General features: G+C 33.5%; 1 protein-coding gene across 2 annotated transcripts; it reads left to right on the top strand.

Moving 5' to 3' along the window:
• The first annotated feature begins 1350 nt into the window (after positions 1-1350).
• LOC132303149 (E3 ubiquitin ligase BIG BROTHER-related-like) lies at positions 1351-21774 on the top strand. 2 transcript variants are annotated; one of them, XM_059800278.1, is made up of 7 exons: positions 1351-1467; positions 1538-1667; positions 2981-3027; positions 19146-19190; positions 19277-19398; positions 20075-20183; positions 21506-21774. In XM_059800278.1, the coding sequence occupies exons 1-7, from the start codon at positions 1357-1359 to the stop codon at positions 21659-21661; spliced, it is 720 nt and encodes a 239-aa protein (XP_059656261.1). In that variant the 5' UTR covers positions 1351-1356; the 3' UTR covers positions 21662-21774. The 2 variants fall into 2 exon arrangements, with proteins under 2 accessions (XP_059656261.1, XP_059656262.1); XM_059800279.1 differs by lacking the exon at positions 21506-21774 and adding an exon at positions 20284-20444.
• The last annotated feature ends 499 nt before the right edge of the window (positions 21775-22273 follow it).

Genomic DNA, 22273 nt, shown 5'->3' with positions numbered 1-22273 from the left:
AACTCTAACTTTATCATTTGAACCTTAAATGCATCGATGTTGTAGATATGATAATTTGTCCCTAAAGAATATGAATGTATCACGAAATGCTTGGTGATTGAGTTAAACTACATGTCTCTTTATCAATTGCGTTTTAAAGAACTTGATGGATGTCTCATAAGATTGAGATAGGCTCTACTGGCTAAGATAAGGATTACAAGCTAAGATAATGATTACAAAATATGATAGGGATTAGGCCTACAGATGACGATAAGGATTAAGATAACGGGAACTCTAACATCCTGACCTAAGCCCTATAAATAGAGGGGGTTAATCCACGTTTAGAGGTACGCAATAAATCCTAATTCAATTTCTTGATTTCTCTAGAGAGATTACTTCTCACACTGACTTGTTCGTCGGAGCCTACTCCACCGGTAACACACCGGTGTTTGTAGGATCATTTTTTCTTCTCTTTATTCAGGAAGTCAGATCAGATCCGGATTGCGCAGAATCCATCATCAACAGAACTATTCTTTTTTTTGGGCCAATGTGTCAAAATGAAATGCATAATATGTTTTTATCCATAGCATTTCAAGTATAATTAACTCATTCCATCCCTTTGGGAGAGAGAATTTTATAAGAGGTTGATTTTTACTCGAAAAAAAAAAAAAAAAAAATCCAGAAAAATTTTCAAAATCTCTGCCAACCACCGGGAAAAAATAAAAAATAAAAAAAGTAAAACATTTTACAATAAAAAATTGCTTGGAAAATATTATACCAGGCTCAATGAAACAAAGAGGTTCGGATTATTAATGCTTCAATGCACAAGGTAAGAAGGTTTAGAACAACGTATATATTAAGATCAAAATTAAGTTTACACAGTTCAATTTTCATTGAAAATGTGCTTAAAATCCCATTATTTGTTCAAATAAATGAAAACAATTTTCTTAATGATTCACAAAAATAAGTGAAGAAATCAATTTTTTATTTTCGCATTCAAAACCTGTATTTCCCAATATCTAGAATGAACCTAAACATACATAGGAGAAAATCGTGATTCAAAATGCGTGCATTGGGGATTGATTACCTATGGAAGGGGTGATATATATATATAATATATATATATATAGAAACGTAATAGTATGAATGAGGAATATATATGGAATATTTGCAATTCAAGAAGTGGTTTTTGCATTGCTTTGCATGAAAGTTGCCTCCACTCTAAAGAAAGTTCTAACTACGGCTCTCTCTCTCTTTTGCATTGCTTTGCATGAAAGTTGCCTTCACATTAAAGAAAGCTCTAACCAGGTGTGTTCTCGCTTATATATATATATATTGTGTGATTTTGCAACGAAACAGATTGATCATTTGGCTTCCATGGATGACCAACAGTCTGCCAAACAAATCTCCAGGAGGGCCCCTCCTCCTTTAACCGAGCTCGACCAAGTCCATATGGATTTTGCTCTTGCCGTGGCATTACAAGAACAGGTACGTTAAATATTTGCTTGAGAATTTATTTCAAGTAACGGGGTAGTAAGTTGATGAGTGGCTCGATCAGGAGAGTGCTTTCCCGATGCTAACAACCACCACCACAGAAAGCAATAGTGATGCTTCGGATGAAGATGCTGCAGGTGATGCAATTAACAGTGATGATGATTTTTTTGAGGACAGCCAGGATATCCTCCAAGGTACTCACTCTAGTGTGTGTGCGCACAGGGACGGAGCCGGTGTAAATATGCTCGGGGTGTCCCTGTCCCGCCCACTATACATATAGAATTTTTTTTTTTTTATTTGATATATATATATATATATGGAATTTTTTGTATAATAACCCCCTAAAATTATTAGTTTTTTAAATTTTTTTTTTTTTTTTTTTAGTTTTTTTTCTTAATTTACTCTTCAAATTCCTTAAAAAGAAGTTAAATTTTCCTTGTTAAATTAAATTTTAATTTTTTCTTCTTAAGTTGTCATTTTTCTTAATTTTTTCCCTTCTACTCTTGTAAATAAATTTTTTTTTTCTTAACACTGTGCCCCTAAACTAAAATACTGACTCCATCCCTATATATATGTGTGTGTGTGTGTATATATATATATAGTTTTGCCTTTGACAAATGACTTTAATTTTTAAGTTGGTCTTAATAATTTTTACTATTTCAGTGATCATCTGGATATAATCTTGAATTATTCAACTTTTATAGTATTATATTATATATTGAATACCAATAGATGGAGAGGATTTAGCGTTGATATTATTAAGGATAAAGTACAAAAAAATTATCACATTTTATTGCAAAATATCTCCCTAATGTTATTTCTTATTTATTTACACTTAATATATTTTTCTTCTTGAAATAAATTATGAAAAAAATTCATACTAATTTGATGACATATTCATTAAATGTGCATACATTTATCTTTAATTTTTGAAATTAATTGGTTAAATAAAAATATTAAGTAGAAAATTTTAAAATAATCTAATTAATTTATTAATTTTTCATGATTATATTACATGAAAAAGAAAGTATTTTTTATTTAAGTAGTTTATTAATTTTTCATTGTATATGAAAAAGAAGGTATTTTTCTCCTATAAAAAAGTTTAAACTAGGTATAATAATTTTTATTATAAATAATAAAATTTTAATAATAAGTTAATCATTTAAAAAAATGTTAGTTACAAATCTGCATATATATATTTTTTATAAAAAAAAAATGGATATTAGTAATAAAATTAAGGTAAATAGTATAATTAATATTTAGATAAGAGAAAAGATAATAAAATTAATTTAATAAGAAAGAATAAAATAATCTTTTTCAATGAATTTGTCCTTAATTGTAACAAATTAATAGCTTAGAGGGACAATTTTTAATTTAAAAAAATTACTTACTAAAGAACAATAATTTAAGAGATGTTTTTTTTTTTTTGCAAATTACCCTATTATTAATTATATTATACGCCGTTTTGAATGTTAATTTCTAACACCGCTCTAAACACCTCAAACAGCTGATCAATTACAGTTTGTGGGAGGCGGAGAAAGCAACAACGATCAGGTTTTTTTTTTCTTTAATTTCCTTTTGCCTTAATTCTTAATTTACTTTCATTTTCTTTCCAATCAAATCAAACCCCACCATCTGCATATGCTAATGTGTGTCAGTGTGTGTGTGTATATATATATTGTGAAAAATAAATTTGATTTTAATATTTAATTAGTCATTTCAAGTATTTATCTTACATAATGTATAGTGACGGACCCAGAAAATTATGTCAGGGGCGGTCTTTTAATAACAACATATATATATATATATATATATATATATATATATATATATCTTAAACCATCCTAATAAATAAAAAGAAAATTTTCATTCATTGATAATTCCATTGAGCACATTTACAATTTTTTTTTTTTTTCTTTTTTTGATAATTAAGCAAATTCATTAAAGGTGTTCAAAAGGGGAATGCGTCCCAAAAACAACAAAAGGATCCCATTAAGCACATTTACAATTCAAATCATTATAATAACCAAAAATATTTTTTTTGTTGATTGAATCATTCCATTGAACACATTCACAATTGTCCCCGATGACTTTACATATTTTGAAAACGTCGTATAATAACTTCATTATCTATGCCACTAGATATCTCCTTTTTCAATCTATACTATCAAGCTATCACTCATCCATTCATCTCCCATCTTGTTGCGCAATCGATTCTTCACGATATTCATAGCAGAAAATGCCCTCTCTACACTAGCAGTTGCAACTGGTAGGATCAATGCTAATGTCACAAGCAAATAAACTAGTGAATGTACCTTGTCTCTTTTGGTTTCCACCATTTTTTTACAAGGTCACCAATCCCTTTTAATCCTTCAGACTCGCTATTAGAGCGCATATCCGCAATATAATTCTCAAGTTGATCACCAAGTCTCATGAGAGCATGTGGAGAAAATTCTTTTGGATAAAATTGAGCAAGGCGGATTAGTTTTTGCTTTTCAAAAGCACAAAATGATATTGGGAAACGTGCAAGTTTTAAAAAAAATTCGAGGGATTTTAATTCATAAATCTTGATTCATCACATAGAGACAAGTTTTATGCAAAAATAAAAATATGATGTATCATTCAATTAATGGATTGAATACTTACATCAAAGGTCTGAGTAAACATTAAATCTTTCCTCTAAAGTGAATGTTCTCACTTATTGTAAATCCCTTAGTAAGATGCCTTCTCCTTGGATCTCCATCTTCTTGGTAATTGTTTTGCCTTTAGGAATCAATCATAAGCCTCCATGAATGACCTTGGAAAACTAGGCTTGTGGGAGCCTCCATTAGATGAGAACATAAACCCTAATTTTCTAGAGAGAGAAAATATATTCTTTTTTCCTTCTACTAAAACTCACTCCAAAAATATACATAGACCATGTATATTTATAGGCAACATAAAGATAAAGAAAAGGAAACAACAAATCCTTCTCAATCTCTAATTCACATGTCTCAAATCTAATATAATTCCAATATCAAGTTGGGTTATGAGTGAGAATCCATTGGGCCTATTATTTTATTGGCTACAATGAATTAATAATTGGCTCGGTCCATGGACCCAATTCAATTAATTCATAAATTAATTTCTACTCCACTAAAAGAAATTAATTGAACTCCAATTAAATAATAAATAACCTCTAAGTCAATATTGCACTTTGACCCCTCTATGCATAATTAGTTATCGGATAAATAAAGCCATCAATCCGACTACTTAATTAATATATTTATTTTGGTACCTTTGATTATTTCTGGCTCGATCACAATAAAGCATTTGTTTGACAAAAATAATAATTTAAATAAATAAATATATAATAAATCATTTTGTCTAAAAACACACGAAGGCCTTCGAATTTATTTTGTGATCAATCATAATCAATACAAAATAAATACAAGTAGTAATGATGCAAATATTGAAAATATAACCCTCTAACTATTAATTACATAATTACCCAAAGTGTCGGTCTAAGGATCCCGAAGAATCCGCCGAACAAATCAAAGTAATTATTAATTAATAAAAGAATCTATACTTTTCTCATACTTAAGAGTCAAATGCCATGACGGTGATAGGGAGCAATTGCATACGACGGCTCTCGCAATATATCTCAACCTAACACGGATCTAGTTCAAGTCTTAATTAATTATGATTCCATCCATAATTACCGACTATGAACAATTTATGATTACTATTTATATTCATGTATTGATCGCCATCACATACATATATAAATATCTCTTGTAATCAAGAGGACACTATCAATTCTATAATGAATCGAAACATAATACATTCAATTCACCAATTGTACAAAACGTAAATATTTCAGAAACGTCAGGAACATATGTCACTTTAATCCAAACAGGAATTTGCTATGCCAGGGCATATAAATCCCAACAGCTCCCACTTGCCCTCATAGCCAATTCAAATTGCATCTAACTCCAATGTTATCCAGGTGTTGATCAAAACTATTGATCAATGACACCTTTGATAATGGATCAACAAAGTTGTGTTCCAATGCAATGTTCTAACTACAAGTACATTTTCTTGCCGGACAATATCATGTAGAACATGATACTTCCTCTCAGTGTATCTTGTTCCTCTCTAGAACCTTGGGTCATTGGTTTGGATTACTTCTGCACTATTATCGCAACATAGCTCAATAGGCAGGCTAGTATACTCCATAACCTCTAAATCAGTGAGATCAAACCAATAGGCTTCCTTTGCCGCCTCTAAGGTTGCAATGTATTCCACCTGCAGGTTTGAGTCAGCAGTTGAAATCTGCTTAACAATTTACTAGCTGATTTCCCTTCCATTAAGTGAACATACACTAATTCATGAACCTCATAGTATCTACTTCTGATTGAAAATCAGAACTAACATACCTGACTAGGACCATATCATCACATCCATAAATGAGTATGAGATCATCGGTTCTCCTTAGGTACTTAATGATATTTTTCACAACAGACCAGTTATCAAGTCCAGGATTGGACTGATATCTTCTGACTATCCCTACAATGTAACGGATGTCTTGTTTGGTATAGACCATGGCATATATGAGACTTCCATATGCCAAAGCATATAGTTCCAGTCTCATTTGCTCAATCTCCTCTGCTAGTCTTGGAAAACTACTTACTAGAGAGAGCAATCCATATCAATAAAGTAAGAACTCATTCTTTGAGTTTTGCATACCAAACCTGGTCAAAACTTTATCAATGTATGATTATTAAGATAAGCCTATTTTCATTTTAACCTGATCTTGCAAAAGCTTGATCCTAGGAATATAACTTATATCTTGAAGATCCTCCATTTAAAAGTAATTGAACAACTACCTTTTTATTGATGACAAAACTTCCACATCATTCTAAATGAGTAGGATGTCATCAATATATATAGAATCAGAAAAATAATGACATTCCCTTGTACACTCATGATTTCTTCACTAAGAAATCTTCTGGTATCTTTTTGTAGATTAACTTGCCTTCCATAGGTATCACCCTATTAGAAAGTTCTACAAGATCCCAGAATTTATTAGAATACATAGATTCCAACTCTGATTTCATATTAACTCGCCAAAACGATCTGTATCCATATCGGTTCACGCTTCCGTGTAGCTTACTGGGTCCAACTCATGTCTAACCGGGATGTCCATAATGGTCTCACCTAAAAACATGATTCTGTCGGATTGGATGATAATCCTCCCACTACATTAATGTACCGATGCAGGAATCTGTGTACTAGATGATGCTGACGCATCAATAGGGAATTCATATATTATTCTCAATCTCTATAATAAGTGTGTTCACATGTGGTACATCTGGTACTCATACCATATTCTCTAACACTATGCTACTAGGTATTGATTCATAATATGATTCTCCTATAGATAAACAGTGAGTGTAAACAATCAACTTTTATCTTTGAGATCATAAAATAATCCATCCTAGTGACTTAAGAGTAGTTATCAAATCTAGCATGCCTATGATCTGCTTCCAACTTACTTGTCCATATCAAGCGCACATGTGCAAGACTACCCCATATGTGCATGTGATTCAAACTAATATTTAGTCAAAAACACAGCTCAAACGGTATCCTTGAGACAGACTAAGATGGAATGCAGTTCATAATGCGCATCGATATCATTAATGCTAAACTCTTAAATGAAAGAGATAATGTAGCAAAACTGTTCATAAATCTAACCATGTTAAGCAGAAATTCTGTTATTCCTATTTGACACCTCAATCCATTGAGCATCAATTATGGAAAACTGGTACATAATACCCTCATTGACTATATAGTCTTTGCACTATCCCAAGAAATACTCATATCCACGATCAGATCAAAGTGTTTTGATAAGTTTACCTAATCTGTGCTCCACGTCAGTCTTGACACTTTCGGAATATACCAAAAATTTAAGACTTGTGTCGCATCAGATAAATTTATCCAAAATGTGAGTAATCTTGCTTGGATGTTCATAAGACCACACGTGTCTGTGTGTACCGACTCCAATTGTCTTTTATGTCTATTTCATTTGGTTGATTAAGCCCTTAGAGTTATCTATTCTTCAAAACAGGATTCACAAGTTTGGATTAGGCTCCTCCGCCTCACTAGGTAATAAACCTTCTTTGACTAATCTTTGAATCTCATTTTGATTGATTACAACCCAATAATAGACACTAAAAATACAATGAGTCAGGAATAACAATTTTTCTTTTAACATTCAATCTAGAAGATGCAACATTAGTTTCTACATCCTGCAAATCTTAAGAGTTTGTGATTATAGTACATTAACCATCTTTCAATGCACCAGAAGCAATCCCATATCTATTCAATTTTATAAAACCAATTTTACAAAATAACAACACAGTTTTTATAAACCACAAGTGAAACAAAAATTAGATTGCGTCTAACTTCTGTGCATAAAGATAGTTCTCTAATACTAATATCCTCATACTCTCTAATTTCAGATGTAATACTCCCACTGACCTAACTACAACCTTGGCATCAGGTCAAAAGATAAATATATATCCATATCATCAAGGCTTCTGGATTCCTAAAATCCTTACAATGAATTGCAAACATGTTTAGTAGCTCCAGAATTTATCCATCACGAATTAATAGATGCAACCACATAACATGACTCAATGATTAAATATATATTTTCCTATGCCACGTCATTGCTTAGACAGTTCGTCCTATAGTGTTTTAGTTAGCGGCAAAAGAAACAGTTTCCTTCGCCCTCAACATACACTGCCTTATTCCCTTTAACCTTTTAGATACCCATGTTTTGTGCTAGCCTAGTCCTATTATCATCCTTCTTCTTTGCTTTGCCCGTCCATTTGGACCTAGAAGAAGATGGTATAGACTATGTTAGATTGATAGGAACGCCCATACTCTTGATTATCCCTTCATCTGTTTCCAATTTTATAAGAATATCAACGAGTGTGAACTCAAACTGATTCCTTATTTAGTTCACTCTAACAGAGTCAAACGAGTTTGGTAACAAGGCAATAATTATGTCAACTTGAAACTTACCACCCAAGTCAGCCCTATTGATCTCCAGCTAATTTTTAAATAATAAACAATCATTTTCCAAAATTCGATTTCATACTGGAGTTCCTTAGGCTATCTTGATGGTATTCAAGTCTGACATAGTACTTTGGCATACTCTCTATCTAATCTCACCAAAACATCTTATTGACATTTAACATGATGCTTGAAGAAAATAAAATAATGTAAATGTTAGCTTTGGAGCGTATTAGAGGTAAACTCTAGAATATTGCACCAAGTCATATCATTTGTCGTATTTCACTTATTCAAAGCATTAATATTCTTTTGGGTATCTTAAAGTAAAAGGATTAGGTTTAGAAGTAATAAATACATTTTGTGCCACTATGTTGTGAATAAAATATCTAAGTTCCTTTTCCAGTCAATATAAATAAGTCCAAATACATTAAATATGTAAGCAAGCAGATAAAATGGACTAGACATAATATCTAAATATAAATGCATTCATACAATATGCAAGGTGAATTATTAATACTATCATGCATATTTAAAATTAAAATGATTTTGTTAACCACACAATATAATAAATCTCAAATAGAATAAGCGATCATTATCATTATTGGTAAACAATCCCTTTTAATTAATGCGGGTCCCTCAACTTCGTAGCATAATAAATTACACAATCAATACGTCAATAACTTATTCTGATAGAGGAGTTCATTATTACTATTGTTGTGATTCGTTTGCTATTAGGTGAGCACTTTCATTAAAATAATAATATGTGAGTCCCTTAACCACTGCATGAAAAATCGGATAATCAATACGCTAATAAATTATTCGGTTGGCAAAATTCATCATTGCTATTGGCGAACAAATCCCATCATTTCCATATCTCTTAAGACAATGCCTTATCTATCTATATGAAATGATTCCCGATTAGATTTAGCCTTTCTAAAATCACCTAGTGTAGACCACTCCGTTGGGGAGCTAATACTATTGATTTTAGATTGAGTGTATAATGTTATTAAAGCTCTAATGAAAAATAAAATATTAAATATCTTGTCATTATAATCTAGACTCTTTAAATCATGCGTAGGACCTTATTTTTAAAGATCTAATTACAATGAACATTTAATAATTTTTATTTTCATGAAACAACCATTCTTGTAATATTAAGACTCTTCAAATCATGCGTGGGGCCTTATTTTTGAAGATCTAATTATAATGGTTTTAATAACGAAGGCCATGGGGTAATGCATAAAAATCCCCGCTCCCATTCAATTTTTAATCATATATAATTAGGGTTTTAAATTTATTCATTTACATGATATGATGTATCAAAAACATCTTGATTTTAATTCAATTAAATTTAGAAAATAAATGGACTTTTAAATGATTCACTAATATTTAATTGGAGTCACACTTTAAAACTAATTTACAAAAATAATTTTTCGTTTCCCAATAAGTGCCTTCTAATTAATTAGTAATCAAATTCAATTAATTTTCATAACTTAATTAATATAAATCAAGCCATTTAAATAAATATCATGGATCCAATGCATGAATAATAATAATAAACAATTAATTATTCCATGTATCAGATAAATAAATAAATAACAGACAGAAACAATTTAAATGGCCAATGGATTCAGCTTTTAACATTTAATTGCTCTAAGTATTGTATGGGCGTCCTCCAACGGCTTGTAAACACCTGCAGGAAGCTGGTACACGTCTGAAGAAACAAAACAGCGTTTGGAATGTGCCCGGAGGACCCTGCATGCACTGGCACGAGCCTGGAGGAGCTGCAACACACCCCTACGTGCTGGCACACGCTTGGGGAGTGTGCAAAGAGTCCCCACGCACCTGCACGCGCTGGGGAGGTCAGCAGGCACGTGACACGCGCCTGCATGAGCGCCCACGCGCGTGTGGGATGTGCTGTGCGATGCACGCGCCTGATTGGTGCTATAATGATCAGCGCGTGAAGTACACGCGCTCTCTTATTTGCTAGTGCATGAAGCGGCCTGATGGTGCGCCGCACTGGATCTTCTTCAGCCACATGATATAATCTAAAGGTGGCTGGTGCAGACTCATGTAGACTGCGCCGTACCGAATCCCTCGCCCACCTTTTCCGGCGATACCCTTGCCAGCAGCAGCATTCCGATCGCCGGGAAATTGTCGGAATTCCATAAATTAATTTTAAAAATTCCAGAAATTATAATTAAGCCCAAAAAATTCCAGAAAAAATCCGAAAAATTCTGAAAAAATTCCAGAAAATTACTGAAGCCTAATTAAACCCTCTTGGACCTTCTTGAAGCTTCATAGCATCCTTTGATGAAGATTGCATGACTTTTAATAAATTTACAATTTGAAATACAATGGAAAAAATTAAATTACATCATTGAACTTTCAAACGGCTAAATCAAAGCCTTAATTACATTCATCCAAAGATAAAATTACATTTAATTGTAACGACCCACTCCACCATATGGTATGATATTGTTCACTTTGGGCCTGAGCCCTCACGGTTTTGCTATTGGGCTTCACCCCAAAAGGTCTCATACCAATTGGAGATGATGCACTTACATATAAGCACTTCACCTTTCCTCTACCCAGGCGATGTGGGACTTGTGCACCCGTAGCTCGCCAGTGTGGTAGCCAGATAGTGTCTCTTGCACTCGCCCACGGCACACCCGCCCACAAGGTCATCACAATCCACCCCTCTTGGAGGCCCGACGTCCCCGTCGGCATACTTCTGGCTGGGCCAGGCTCTGATACCATTTGTAACGACCCACTCCACCACATGGTATGATATTGTCCGCTTTGGGCCTGAGCCATCACGGTTTTGCTATTGGGTTTCACCCCAAAAGGCCTCATATCAATTGGAGATGATGCACTTACATATAAGCACTTCACCTTTCCACCATTTGTAACGACCCACTCCACCACATAGTATGATATTATCCACTTTGGGCCTAAGCCCGCACGGTTTTGTTCTTGGGTTTCACCCCAAAAGGCCTCATACCAATTGGAGGTGACACACTTACATATAAGCACTTCACCTTTCCTCTACCCAGGCAATGTGGGACTTGTGCACCCGTAGCTCGCCAGTGTGGTAGCCTGACAGTGTCTCTTGCACCCGCCCACGGCACACCCGCCCACAAGGTCATCACAATCCATCTCAATCCACCCCTTTGGAGGTCCAACGTCCCCGTCGGCACACTTCCGGCTGTGTCAGGCTCTGATACCATTTGTAACGACCCACTCCACCACATGGTATGACATTGTTCGCTTTGGGCCTGAGCCCGCATGGTTTTGCTATTGGGTTTCACCCCAAAAGGCCTCATACCAATTGGAAATGATGCACTTACATATAAGCACTTCACCTTTCCTCTACCCAAGCGATGTGGGACTTGTGCAACCGTAGCTCGCCAGTGTGGTAGCCTGACAGTGTCTCTTGCACCCGCCCACGGCACACCCGCCCACAAGGTCATCACAAAATCCACCTCAATCCACCCCCCTTGGAGGTCCGACGTCCCCGTCGGCACACTTCCGGTTGTGTCAGGCTCTGATACCATTTGTAACGACCCGCTCCACCACATGGTATGATATTGTCCGCTTTGGGCCTGAGCCCTCACGGTTTTGCTATTGGGCTTCACCCCAAAAAACCTCATACCAATTGGAGATGATGCACTTACATATAAGCACTTCACCTTTCCTCTATCCAGGCGATGTGGGACTTGTGCACCCGTAGCTCCCCAGTGTGGTAGTCTGACAGTGTCTCTTGCACCCGCCCATGGCACACCCGCCCACAAGGTCATCACAATAATTAGTGGGCGGGTGCAAGAGACACTGTCAGACTACCACACTGGCGAGCTACGGGTGCACAAGTCCCACATTGCCTGGATAGAGGAAAGGTGAAGTGCTTATATGTAAGTGCATCATCTCCAATTGGTATGAGGTCTTTTGGGGTGAAGCCCAATAGCAAAACCGTGCGGGCTCTGGCCCAAAGCGGATAATATCATACCATGTGGTGGAGCGGGTCATTACAAATGGTATCAGAGCTTGACCCAGCCGGAAGTGTGCCGACGAAGACGTCGGGCCTCCAAGGGGGGTGGATTGTGATGACCTTGTGGGCGGGTGTGTTGTGGGCGGGTGCAAGAGACACTGCCAGGCTACCACATTGGCGAGCTACGGGTGCACAAGTCCCACATCGCCAGGGTAGAGGAAAGGTGAAGTGCTTATATGTAAGTGTGTCACCTCCAATTGGTATGAGGCCTTTTGGGGTGAAGCCCAAGAGCAAAACTGTGTGGGCTCAGGCCCAAAGCGGACAATATCATACCATGTGGTGGAGCAAGTCGTTACATCAATTGACCTATAAGCTTCATCCATGGCCCAAACTTACATCAACATCATCCAATCACAAATATATATACATCATGATCATATAATAATATATACATATGCATATATTAATTTGGATCCATGAATGATGATTTTCATAAAATCATGATCTCTACCAATGAATCAAACCATGCTTTGATACCACTGTTGGGAAACGTGCAAGTTTTAAAAAAAAACTAGAGATTTTGATTCATAGATCTTGATTCATCACATAGAGACAAGTTTTATGCAAAAATAAAAATATGATGTATCATTCAATTAATAGATTAAATACTTACATCAAAGGTCTGAGTAAACCTTTAAATCTTTCCTCTAAAGTGAATGTTTTCACTTATTATAGATCCCTTAGTAAGATGTTTTCTCCTTGGATCTCCATCTTCTTGGTAATTGTTTTGCCTTTAGGAATCACTCATAAGCCTCCATGAATGACCTTGGAAAACTAGGCTTGTGGGAGCCTCCATTAGATGAGAACATAAACCCTAATTTTCTAGAGAGAGAAAATATATTCGTTTTTCCTTCTACTAAAAATCACTCCAAAAATATATATAGACCATGTATATTTATAGGCAACATAAAGATAAAGAAAAGGAAACAACAAATCCTTCTCAATCTCTAATTCACATGTCTCAAATCTAATATAATTCTAATATCAAGTTGGGCTATGAGTGAGAATCCATTGGGCCTATTATTTTATTGGCTACAATGAATTAATAATTGGCCCGGTCCATGGACCCAATTCAATTAATTCATAAATTAATTTCTACTCCACTAAAAAAAATTAATTGAACTCCAATTAAATAATAAATAACCTCTAAGTCAATATTACACTTTGACCCATTTATGCATAATTAGTTATCGGATAAATAAAGCCATCAATCCGACTACTTAATTAATATATTTATTTTGGTACCTTTGATTATTTCTGGCTCGATCACAATAAAATATTTGTTTGACAAAAATAATAATTTAAATAAATAAATATATAATAAATCATTTTGTCTAAAAACACACGAAGGCCTTCGAATTTACTTTGTGATCAATCATAATCAATACAAAATAAATACAAGTAGCAATGATGCAAATATTGAAAATATAACCCTCTAACTATTAATTACATAACTACCCAAAGTGTCGGTCTAAGGATCCCGAAGAATCCGCCGAACAAATCAAAGTAATTATTAATTAATAAAAAAGTCTACTTTTCTCATACTTAAGAGTCAAATGCTATGACGGTGATAGGGAGCAATTGCATACGATGGCTCTCGCAATATATCTCAACCTAACACGGATCCAGTTCAAGTCTTAATTAGTTATGATTGCATCCATAATTACCGACTATGAACAATATATGATTATTATTTATATTCATGTATTAATCGCCATCACATACATATATAAATATCTCTTGTAATCAAGAGGACACTATCAATTCTATAATGAATCGAAACATAATATTTCGAAACATCAATTCACCAATTGTACAAAACGTAAATATTTCAAAAACGTCAGGAACATATGTCACTTTAATCCAAACAGGAATATGCTATGCTAGGGCATATAAATCCCAATAAATGAATCATCTGGACACAAGCAAGCCACACAAAGAAACAACTCAGAACTTATTTCAGTCAGTAAAACAACTAGTTAGCTCTTGAAGTTGCATATCTATGATGGAATAAAACAAATCAACGCGATAATAATGCAAATTCGACTTATCATGAGCTTTACGTCGTAGTCTTCCTCGAGGTAGAAATGTATCATCCATATAAGGAATAGGAATGTCATGTTTCACACAAAAAGAAGAAACTTCATTGAGTAAAGAATCCCATCCACTTTCTCTCATCCTTTGTAATTGGACTTTGCTTAATTTGACCAAGGACATAGCAAGAACAATATCTTGATCTTTCTTTTGAAATGCCTTTGACAAATCATTTGTAATTCCCAAAGCAGCTCTCATCAAATGCAAACAAAATATGAAGTTAAAAGGATTGTATAAATTCTAATAAAAGATTTACTTCAAACTTCTTTTCTGATGACCCATCCTCTACAAGTGTGTCAAGTACAGTAACAATAGCTGAAAACATAGTAATTACGCTAATCAAAGTGTCATAATGTGAACCCCAACGTGTATCACTAGCTCGTTTAAGAGAAGTGTTTTGATTTAGGCCTTACCCACTTGAAATCTCACCATTGTTAAGTGTCTCGATAACTATAGGAGCTTGCTTCTCTCGAAGAATATCACACTGTTTACATGAACCGCTAACTACATTTATAAGATTAGCAACAAAAGTGAAGAGAGAAACAACATCCTCATGTTTTTTTGCTATACCCACGAGAGCCAATTGGAGTTGATGGGCAAAACAATGAATGTAAAAAGCACCTTCATTTTCCTTTAAGATGAGAGTTTTGAGACCATCGAACTGACCTCGCATATTACTAGCCCCATCATAACCTTGCCCTCGTAATATAAAAATGCTTAACCCATGTCTATAAAATAAAGCATCAATCGCCTTCTTGAGTGAGATGGAAGTGGTATCAAAAACATGGACTAGACCCACAAAACGTTCAACTACATGCCCATTCTTGTCCACATACCATAAAACACAAGCCATTTGCTCCTTTGTTGATATGTCCCGAGATTCATCAATTAGAATAGAAAAAAAAAAAAAAAAAAAAAGCATCGCCAATATCTTCGATAATAACATTAAGAGTCTCCAATGCAATGGCATTAACAATGTCCTTTTGGATCTTCGGTGCCGTTAATTTGTGATTTTCAGGAGCATTTTTGAATGTAACCGCATTGATATCTTCATTATGATTCGCAAGAAATCGTAATGTCTCAAGAAAATTCACTTGGTTGCTTGAATCCTCAGATTCATCGTCACCACGAAATGCAAGACCTTATTGCAAAAGATGTCGAACATAATCAATTGATGCAATTAATCGTGTTCGATATGCAATTCGTGTCTTATCCGATTGCTTGAAGAAAATTGACTGAATGTGTTGCTTTTGCTTCATTAATGCTTAGCACATACTGGAACATTGGTTGTGGGCACTTTTCGGACCTCCAACGTGGTTTTGTAATTTTTCCAAACCCTTCTTCCAATTAGAAAATCCTTCACTCACGAAGGTATCACCACCCGATTGTTCTCCAATTTTTGGTTTAAAAAGATAGCAACATAGACAATATGCTTCATCTTTATCTATGCTATATTCTGACCAAGTAGAAAATGCATTAAACCATGCCGGGTTGAATCGTCGTAAGCATTGCCCATAACTCTTATAAGGAAAATGATATTTTTTAGGTTGGCAAGGACCCTTTAGTATATATGCTCTCCGAATTTGATCTTGGACATCGGGATGGTAATTCAATATCGGAGTTCGTAGTCCAGGATCTGCCGCCAGATCCTCAAGGTTAATCTCTACATCACTTATCTTTGAAGAGCCATTATTTCTTCTTAGAGATAGTGGCAACCCTCATGTCACAAATTTGTCTATTATTGATCAATTTCCTATAGAGAGTGACAACATTTTAGTTTGGTTTCTTAGTGATCAATTTCCCATCAACAAAATAAACAAATTCATAAATTGCATATTATAACAAATTGTGCGCCTGTGTTGTTGTGCATTGCACTAAAAAGAAAAAAGAAATTAAATATTAAGAAATTTCATATAACAAAATAATTGTGCGTCTGTGCTGTTGTTCATTGTACCAAAAAAACAAAAATAAAATATTAGAAATTGCATATGCATTGCTATTAGAAAAAATAAATCAAAGGGCATTCATGTACAAAAGAACTTGATCTTGCAAGTTGCAACACTAAACACTCCCAATTTCTCAAAATTGTTGTTATTGTACACAGAGCCTCAACATACACCAACAATCAATTGAAATAGCTGTAAATAACAAAAATGAATAAATAAATAAATTTAGCAGAATTTTTCAGTATTTAATTTGACTTCAATAAAACTTTATTGCAAAATTTTGAACCCACTTTACCCAAAGATAAAAGAAAGTTAATTCCATGTACTACATACATCCTACAGTTCCTACTGGCTACTACAAAGGGAACAGAATGTCCTACTTTCCATTGATTTAAAAGTTAAAGCAACTAAACAAGTACTGATCCAATCATCCAACCATAATTTTAGAGGCGACAAACAATTTTCTTTTATAGATAAAGTCCCTCTTTGAGAACTTTTTACAAATTATAAAACCTTATTATATTACTTTTCAGAATCTCAATCCTCCGTCTTTCAAAAAAAAAACAAAAAAATACAGTAAACAAATCATCTAACCAAATCACTGGTAATCTGTAACCAAATCAAAATATAGTAAACAAAAAAAAAAAAAAATACAGTAAACAAATCAAAAATTTAACCAAATCAAAAAATACAATAAACAAATCAAAAAAATACAGTAAACAAATCAAAAAATACAGTAAACAAATCAAAAAAAATACAGTGAACAAATCATCTAACCAAATCATTGGTAATCTCTCTCTTTTCTATATAAATTTATGTGTGTGTGCATTTATATATGGGAATTGGAATAATTCTAAAAAAATAAAATTTTGTGGGTCAAAGGATGAAACAATAGGGTCAAAATTAAGTATATCAAACTCACCGTAGTGACCATACTTTGGTGCCGAAATCAGTCTTAAGAGATCAGAGTCTTGAGAGAACCAAATCACCGTAGTGAATTTTGAAGGTTGAATCCCTAATTTTCGTTTAGGAGGCAGAGATGAGAGTCTTGAGAGAACTGAAGTGTGAAAGAGTAAGGTTAGGAGATAAAGTAATATTTTTGAGAACTTATATAATGGGGGCATTTGTGAAATTACAGGACGGGCATTATATAAATTTTTAAAAATAGTGTAGTATATAATACAAAAAAAAAAAAAAAAAAATCCAGAGAGGGCATTGGCCCCCCCCAGTCCCCAGGCAGGTCCGTGCCTGATAATGTATGCGGGCATTTAGTATGCTAGTAGGCCGTAAATTATCTTAATGAGAATTAGTATATGAGAGTTAATGTGATGGTGAACGCTATGTAAAATCAAGAGTCATGAGAGTTAAGACTAAATGGTTATGTTAGTGAAAATTATACCTACTACATAGCATGTTAATGGGAATATTGGGTGTAATTAGACATTTAAATATAATAGTTACACATACCTACATGCAAGGGAGGAACTATTAATGGGCTAACTTAGGCTGTAGCCCAGGTCCAATTAAAAAAATAAAATAAAATAAAAAATTGGTACTGTTGTTCATATAAGCTCAGTGCATATGTAATCAATTTGTAGTATTACTTTTCCTCTTCCTATTGGCGCAACTGTTTATGTGTTTATCTGGGCTATATGCTGCTACTATCCTTCTTTTTCAAACTGTTTCTATGTTTATCTTCGATTTTTTCCCCCTTAAGTAAGTGCATAAATTATGTTAATTAGAAATCACAATTCAAAAAGTTTACAACTACTAGAAAGTAAGGAAACATCCAACTTTTCATTCAAATTAGGACATAAACCCATATTCCCTAGAACATGGGCAGTCTAATTTCAAAATCTAAGTACCTTTATCAATTAATAGTTGAATGGATGTTCAAGACTCAATTAGATAATTTTTTATTTTATTTTTACTCGGAAAATGAATTCCAATGGATACTTTGATGGTGGATAACAACCATGTTTCTATACCTGATTTTAAGTTAAGATCTAAACTTGGTAAATTAGGTTTCTAGGTCCTCTCGGATTGGATTTTCAGTTAAAAAATGATCAATTTCATGATCTAGTGACTTGGACATGGAAGTAAGACCATATTGAACATAGTATATCCTTACCATATCTCACTTCTACTAGAATTTTTTTTTAATATTTCACAAGTTTTATTGTGTTCATCTTCAAATTTTCTTATCTTTGGCTCCCCTTACTTTGCAATTCTGGCTTCGCCCCTGCCTACGTGAAACATATATGATCATATATTCTAGTCATTTTAAAATAAGATAAAGTTGGGATCAAGTGAAATAAAAATACTTTCCTCGATTTTATTTACTTCCAAACATTATAATAGTGTTGTATGTGTATCTAGGTTACTATTTTCAACAAAATATTATTAGAACAGAAGCCAACAATATATATATATATATATATATATATATATATATATATATATATGCTTGTGAATGAATCAAGAATGAGTGAAATTAATGACAGAATCAATTACTCATGTAGGAGATGGAGGAAGATGATATTGATCCTGATGAACTCTCGTATGAGGTGAGTAGACAAAATATACCTTCATTTATATTTGATAAGTAAAGTCATGATTTCTTAATTTGCTTATGAAAATTGAACACTAACAGGAATTGATTGCTTTGGGAGAGATTGTTGGAGAAGAGAGCAAAGGACTATCACCGGACCAGATCTCTTCATCCCTGCATCCCTATTCTTGCCCATATGTGGATTGCAAAACTGTAATTGACCGGTAAGCTACGTTGTGATTTTCTTTTGAAAATAATTTATTTATTTATTATTATCATTTTTTTTATGGGTAAATTACACGTACCTTCCAAATGATTTGCCATAATTACAAACATTTTTCTTAAAAATGAAACTAACCTACACGGACCTTCATTCTGTTACACTCAACGCAAATATATGACGAATTTTACCAATGTCATGTATTGAAAAATTAAAAATCCCATATTCCCCTTCGTCCATTTTCTCTCTCTTACACATACAGATGAATACTATAGTTAATACCATAACAACTTGAGGACATTTTAGTAAATTAGACAAATCTGTTAGGACATTTAAAAGTATATCACTAGGAAGGAAGATTTGTGTAGTTTAGTTTCATTTTTATGAAAGGTCCGAATAATTTCTCAAACTTTAGGGGAGGTTCTTGTAATTATGACAAACCATAGGGCGGTTCGTGTAATTTATCTTCTTCTTCTTTTTTTTTTTCTTTTTTTCTTTTTTTTTTTTTTCAAGAACAAGTGCGGTAGCAAGAGACTATTTTATTTTATTTTATTTTATGTATGTGGCAAATGATTTTTTATTTTTTATTTTATTTTTTGCACGAATGATGAATTTTTACTAAATACTAGTTCAATATTTGAGTTTGATGTAATGTGAATACAAGTGGTTGAAACAAATAGGTGTGTAATATGTCAAGTGGAATACGAGGAAGGTGAAAAGCTTGTGGCACTTTCTTGCGATCATCCATACCATTTGGAATGCATAAGCAAGTGGCTTCAAATTAAAAAGGTAAAATTCCAATGGACAGCGTGTCATTGTGATTCAAACAATCCAAATTGCCTTCTACTTTTTTATTTTCGGTTCTAACTTTTTCAATTTGTATTTGTAGATTTGCCCCATATGTAGTTTTGAGGTTTCATCACCCAAAATCGACAAGACTCTCTAACTCTATGTTTTACTTCAGTATGTATTGAATAACAATGTTGTGTATTTTAAGAGAGACAAATTATTTTTAATTTTGCAAAATAAAAATAGTTGTGCAGCCTTAAATTACAATTATACCCCTCTATGCTTGATTAAGATATTGGACAAGTAAAACCATCAATACAATAACTAATTAATCCTTTCTTATTTAATCCAGTGTAATCAAATAAAACATTTATTTGGATGACATAGGAAGCAGAGAGAGAGAGAGAGAGAGAGAGAGAGAGAGAGAGAGAGAATGGAGGTAGAGATAGAGATAGAGAGAGGAGTAGCAACAAGAGAGCACCAATTAATGGCGAGCGAGTGAAGAGAGGAGTTCCCATTTTTTGTTTCACTGTGTAGAATCCAAACATCTATCACCTAGGTGAACCCACCAAAGATGGTTTTGGTTCATTTTAAGGTGGTGTTTGGAGGAGTTTCTTGAGGTCAAAAAGGTCTTTATTAAAAATGTCTTTGTAAAAGTGAAGGGAATTTAAAATAAGAGTGATGCTATTTTGCTCGACTATAAAAAATTTACTACTAACAATTCCTTATGTAATTGAATACGTGTCATATTTTATTTATTTTTTATTTCATCTTTCTTCTCCCTAATTGAACTTTCATGAAAACAAACAGAATCGCCTCCAACAACATAGTAACTGAAAAAATTATTGAATTACAACCAACAAAAACAACCTCTCAATTTGATTTGAATTTAAGTTTATGTAAAATATTTTATGATTTTTCTGAATGTGTGTATATATATATATTTTGTTCTGTTTTTTGAAACTGCTCTTGTTTCCCTAATTTTCAGATCGTATTTTTTAAACCTTATTATTTCAGATCTTGAATTTTCAGTCCTAAATTTCACAGAAGTGAAAGAATGAGGCGAGAGATTAAAGTTAGGTTAAAAAAAAAATAAAATAGGGTTTATCACCTTATTATTTCAGATCTTGAATTTTAGTCCTAAATTTCAAAGCTCTACAACTTTTTATTTCACGAAAATTTCATGAAAATGAAGTTTACTATGAACTGGGCTGTAAGACAGCATGAATTTTAGAGTCCGAGTTTGACAGATTTCCTATTTTCTATTATGTTTTGGAGTGGTTTCAAGGGCTATAAAAATAGGGTTTTCTTCGCAACTACAGGAAGAGAGGAGGGGCATTGATAGTATAGTTCAAAGAATTTCTTCAGAGTTAGAGAATAGTTTTCAAAGACAAGATCAAGCAAGAAAAGATGAAGATGGAGGTTTCCACATCCATGAAGTCTTCTTCCTTTTCCATGAGTGGCTAAACTCTTTCTAAATGATTGATGTAACTCTAATCTTAACTCTAATGGTTTAATTATATATTTTATTGGGATTATTTATTGTATGATGATTGCACGATTAAGGGCAAAACAATGATTGTACCTTGCTTTTGGGATTTAATGCTTAAATTCAATTATATTTGATATCTTACCTTGTCGCAGGAAGAAAGATTTTTAATTGATCTCAATCTCTCTATTTTCTGTGACTGTAGGGTAGGTTTATCATGTAATGGTGTTTAATGATCATATGTTTAGGGGTTTGATAAACCATATTAAGGGAAGATGGGTCGTATTACATCTTTAGTTTAATGTAATTAGCTAGATGATCCATGTTGAACGAAATGGGTTATGCTTGACCCTAGACATATGAATTTTTCTTTATAAATTATGCTATGTGCTTGTAGCCATCCGATCATACAAAATATCCTAATAATATGTCTAATTGACCATTGGAGGGCGGATTAGTAGTGAAGGCAATACCTTAGGCTATGTATCTATTGATCTCTCCAATTACTTAGTTTAAGTTAGATTTAAATAATTAGTTAAATTAAAATTTTAAACTTCTCTTTCGAATTAAATTAGAAATAATCCTAGTATCTTGATAGCAT

The sequence above is a fragment of the Cornus florida genome, unplaced genomic scaffold (assembly GCF_030987335.1).
Source record: "Cornus florida cultivar Cherokee Brave unplaced genomic scaffold, ASM3098733v1 CherokeeBrave_3.0.0_Hap2_Chr04, whole genome shotgun sequence".
NCBI lineage: Eukaryota > Viridiplantae > Streptophyta > Magnoliopsida > Cornales > Cornaceae > Cornus > Cornus florida.
This window is presented reverse-complemented; position numbering and strand designations above follow the sequence as displayed.

Bases quoted from the DNA above. Each gene is read 5' to 3' on its own strand.
- LOC132303149 (XM_059800278.1), top strand. From the start codon at position 1,357: ATGGATGACCAACAGTCTGCCAAACAAATCTCCAGGAGGGCCCCTCCT. The intron at 1,468-1,537 runs GTACGTTAAATA...TGGCTCGATCAG, and splicing joins CCGTGGCATTACAAGAACAG to GAGAGTGCTTTCCCGATGCT. The intron at 20,184-21,505 runs GTAAAATTCCAA...TCGCAACTACAG, and splicing joins AGTGGCTTCAAATTAAAAAG to GAAGAGAGGAGGGGCATTGA.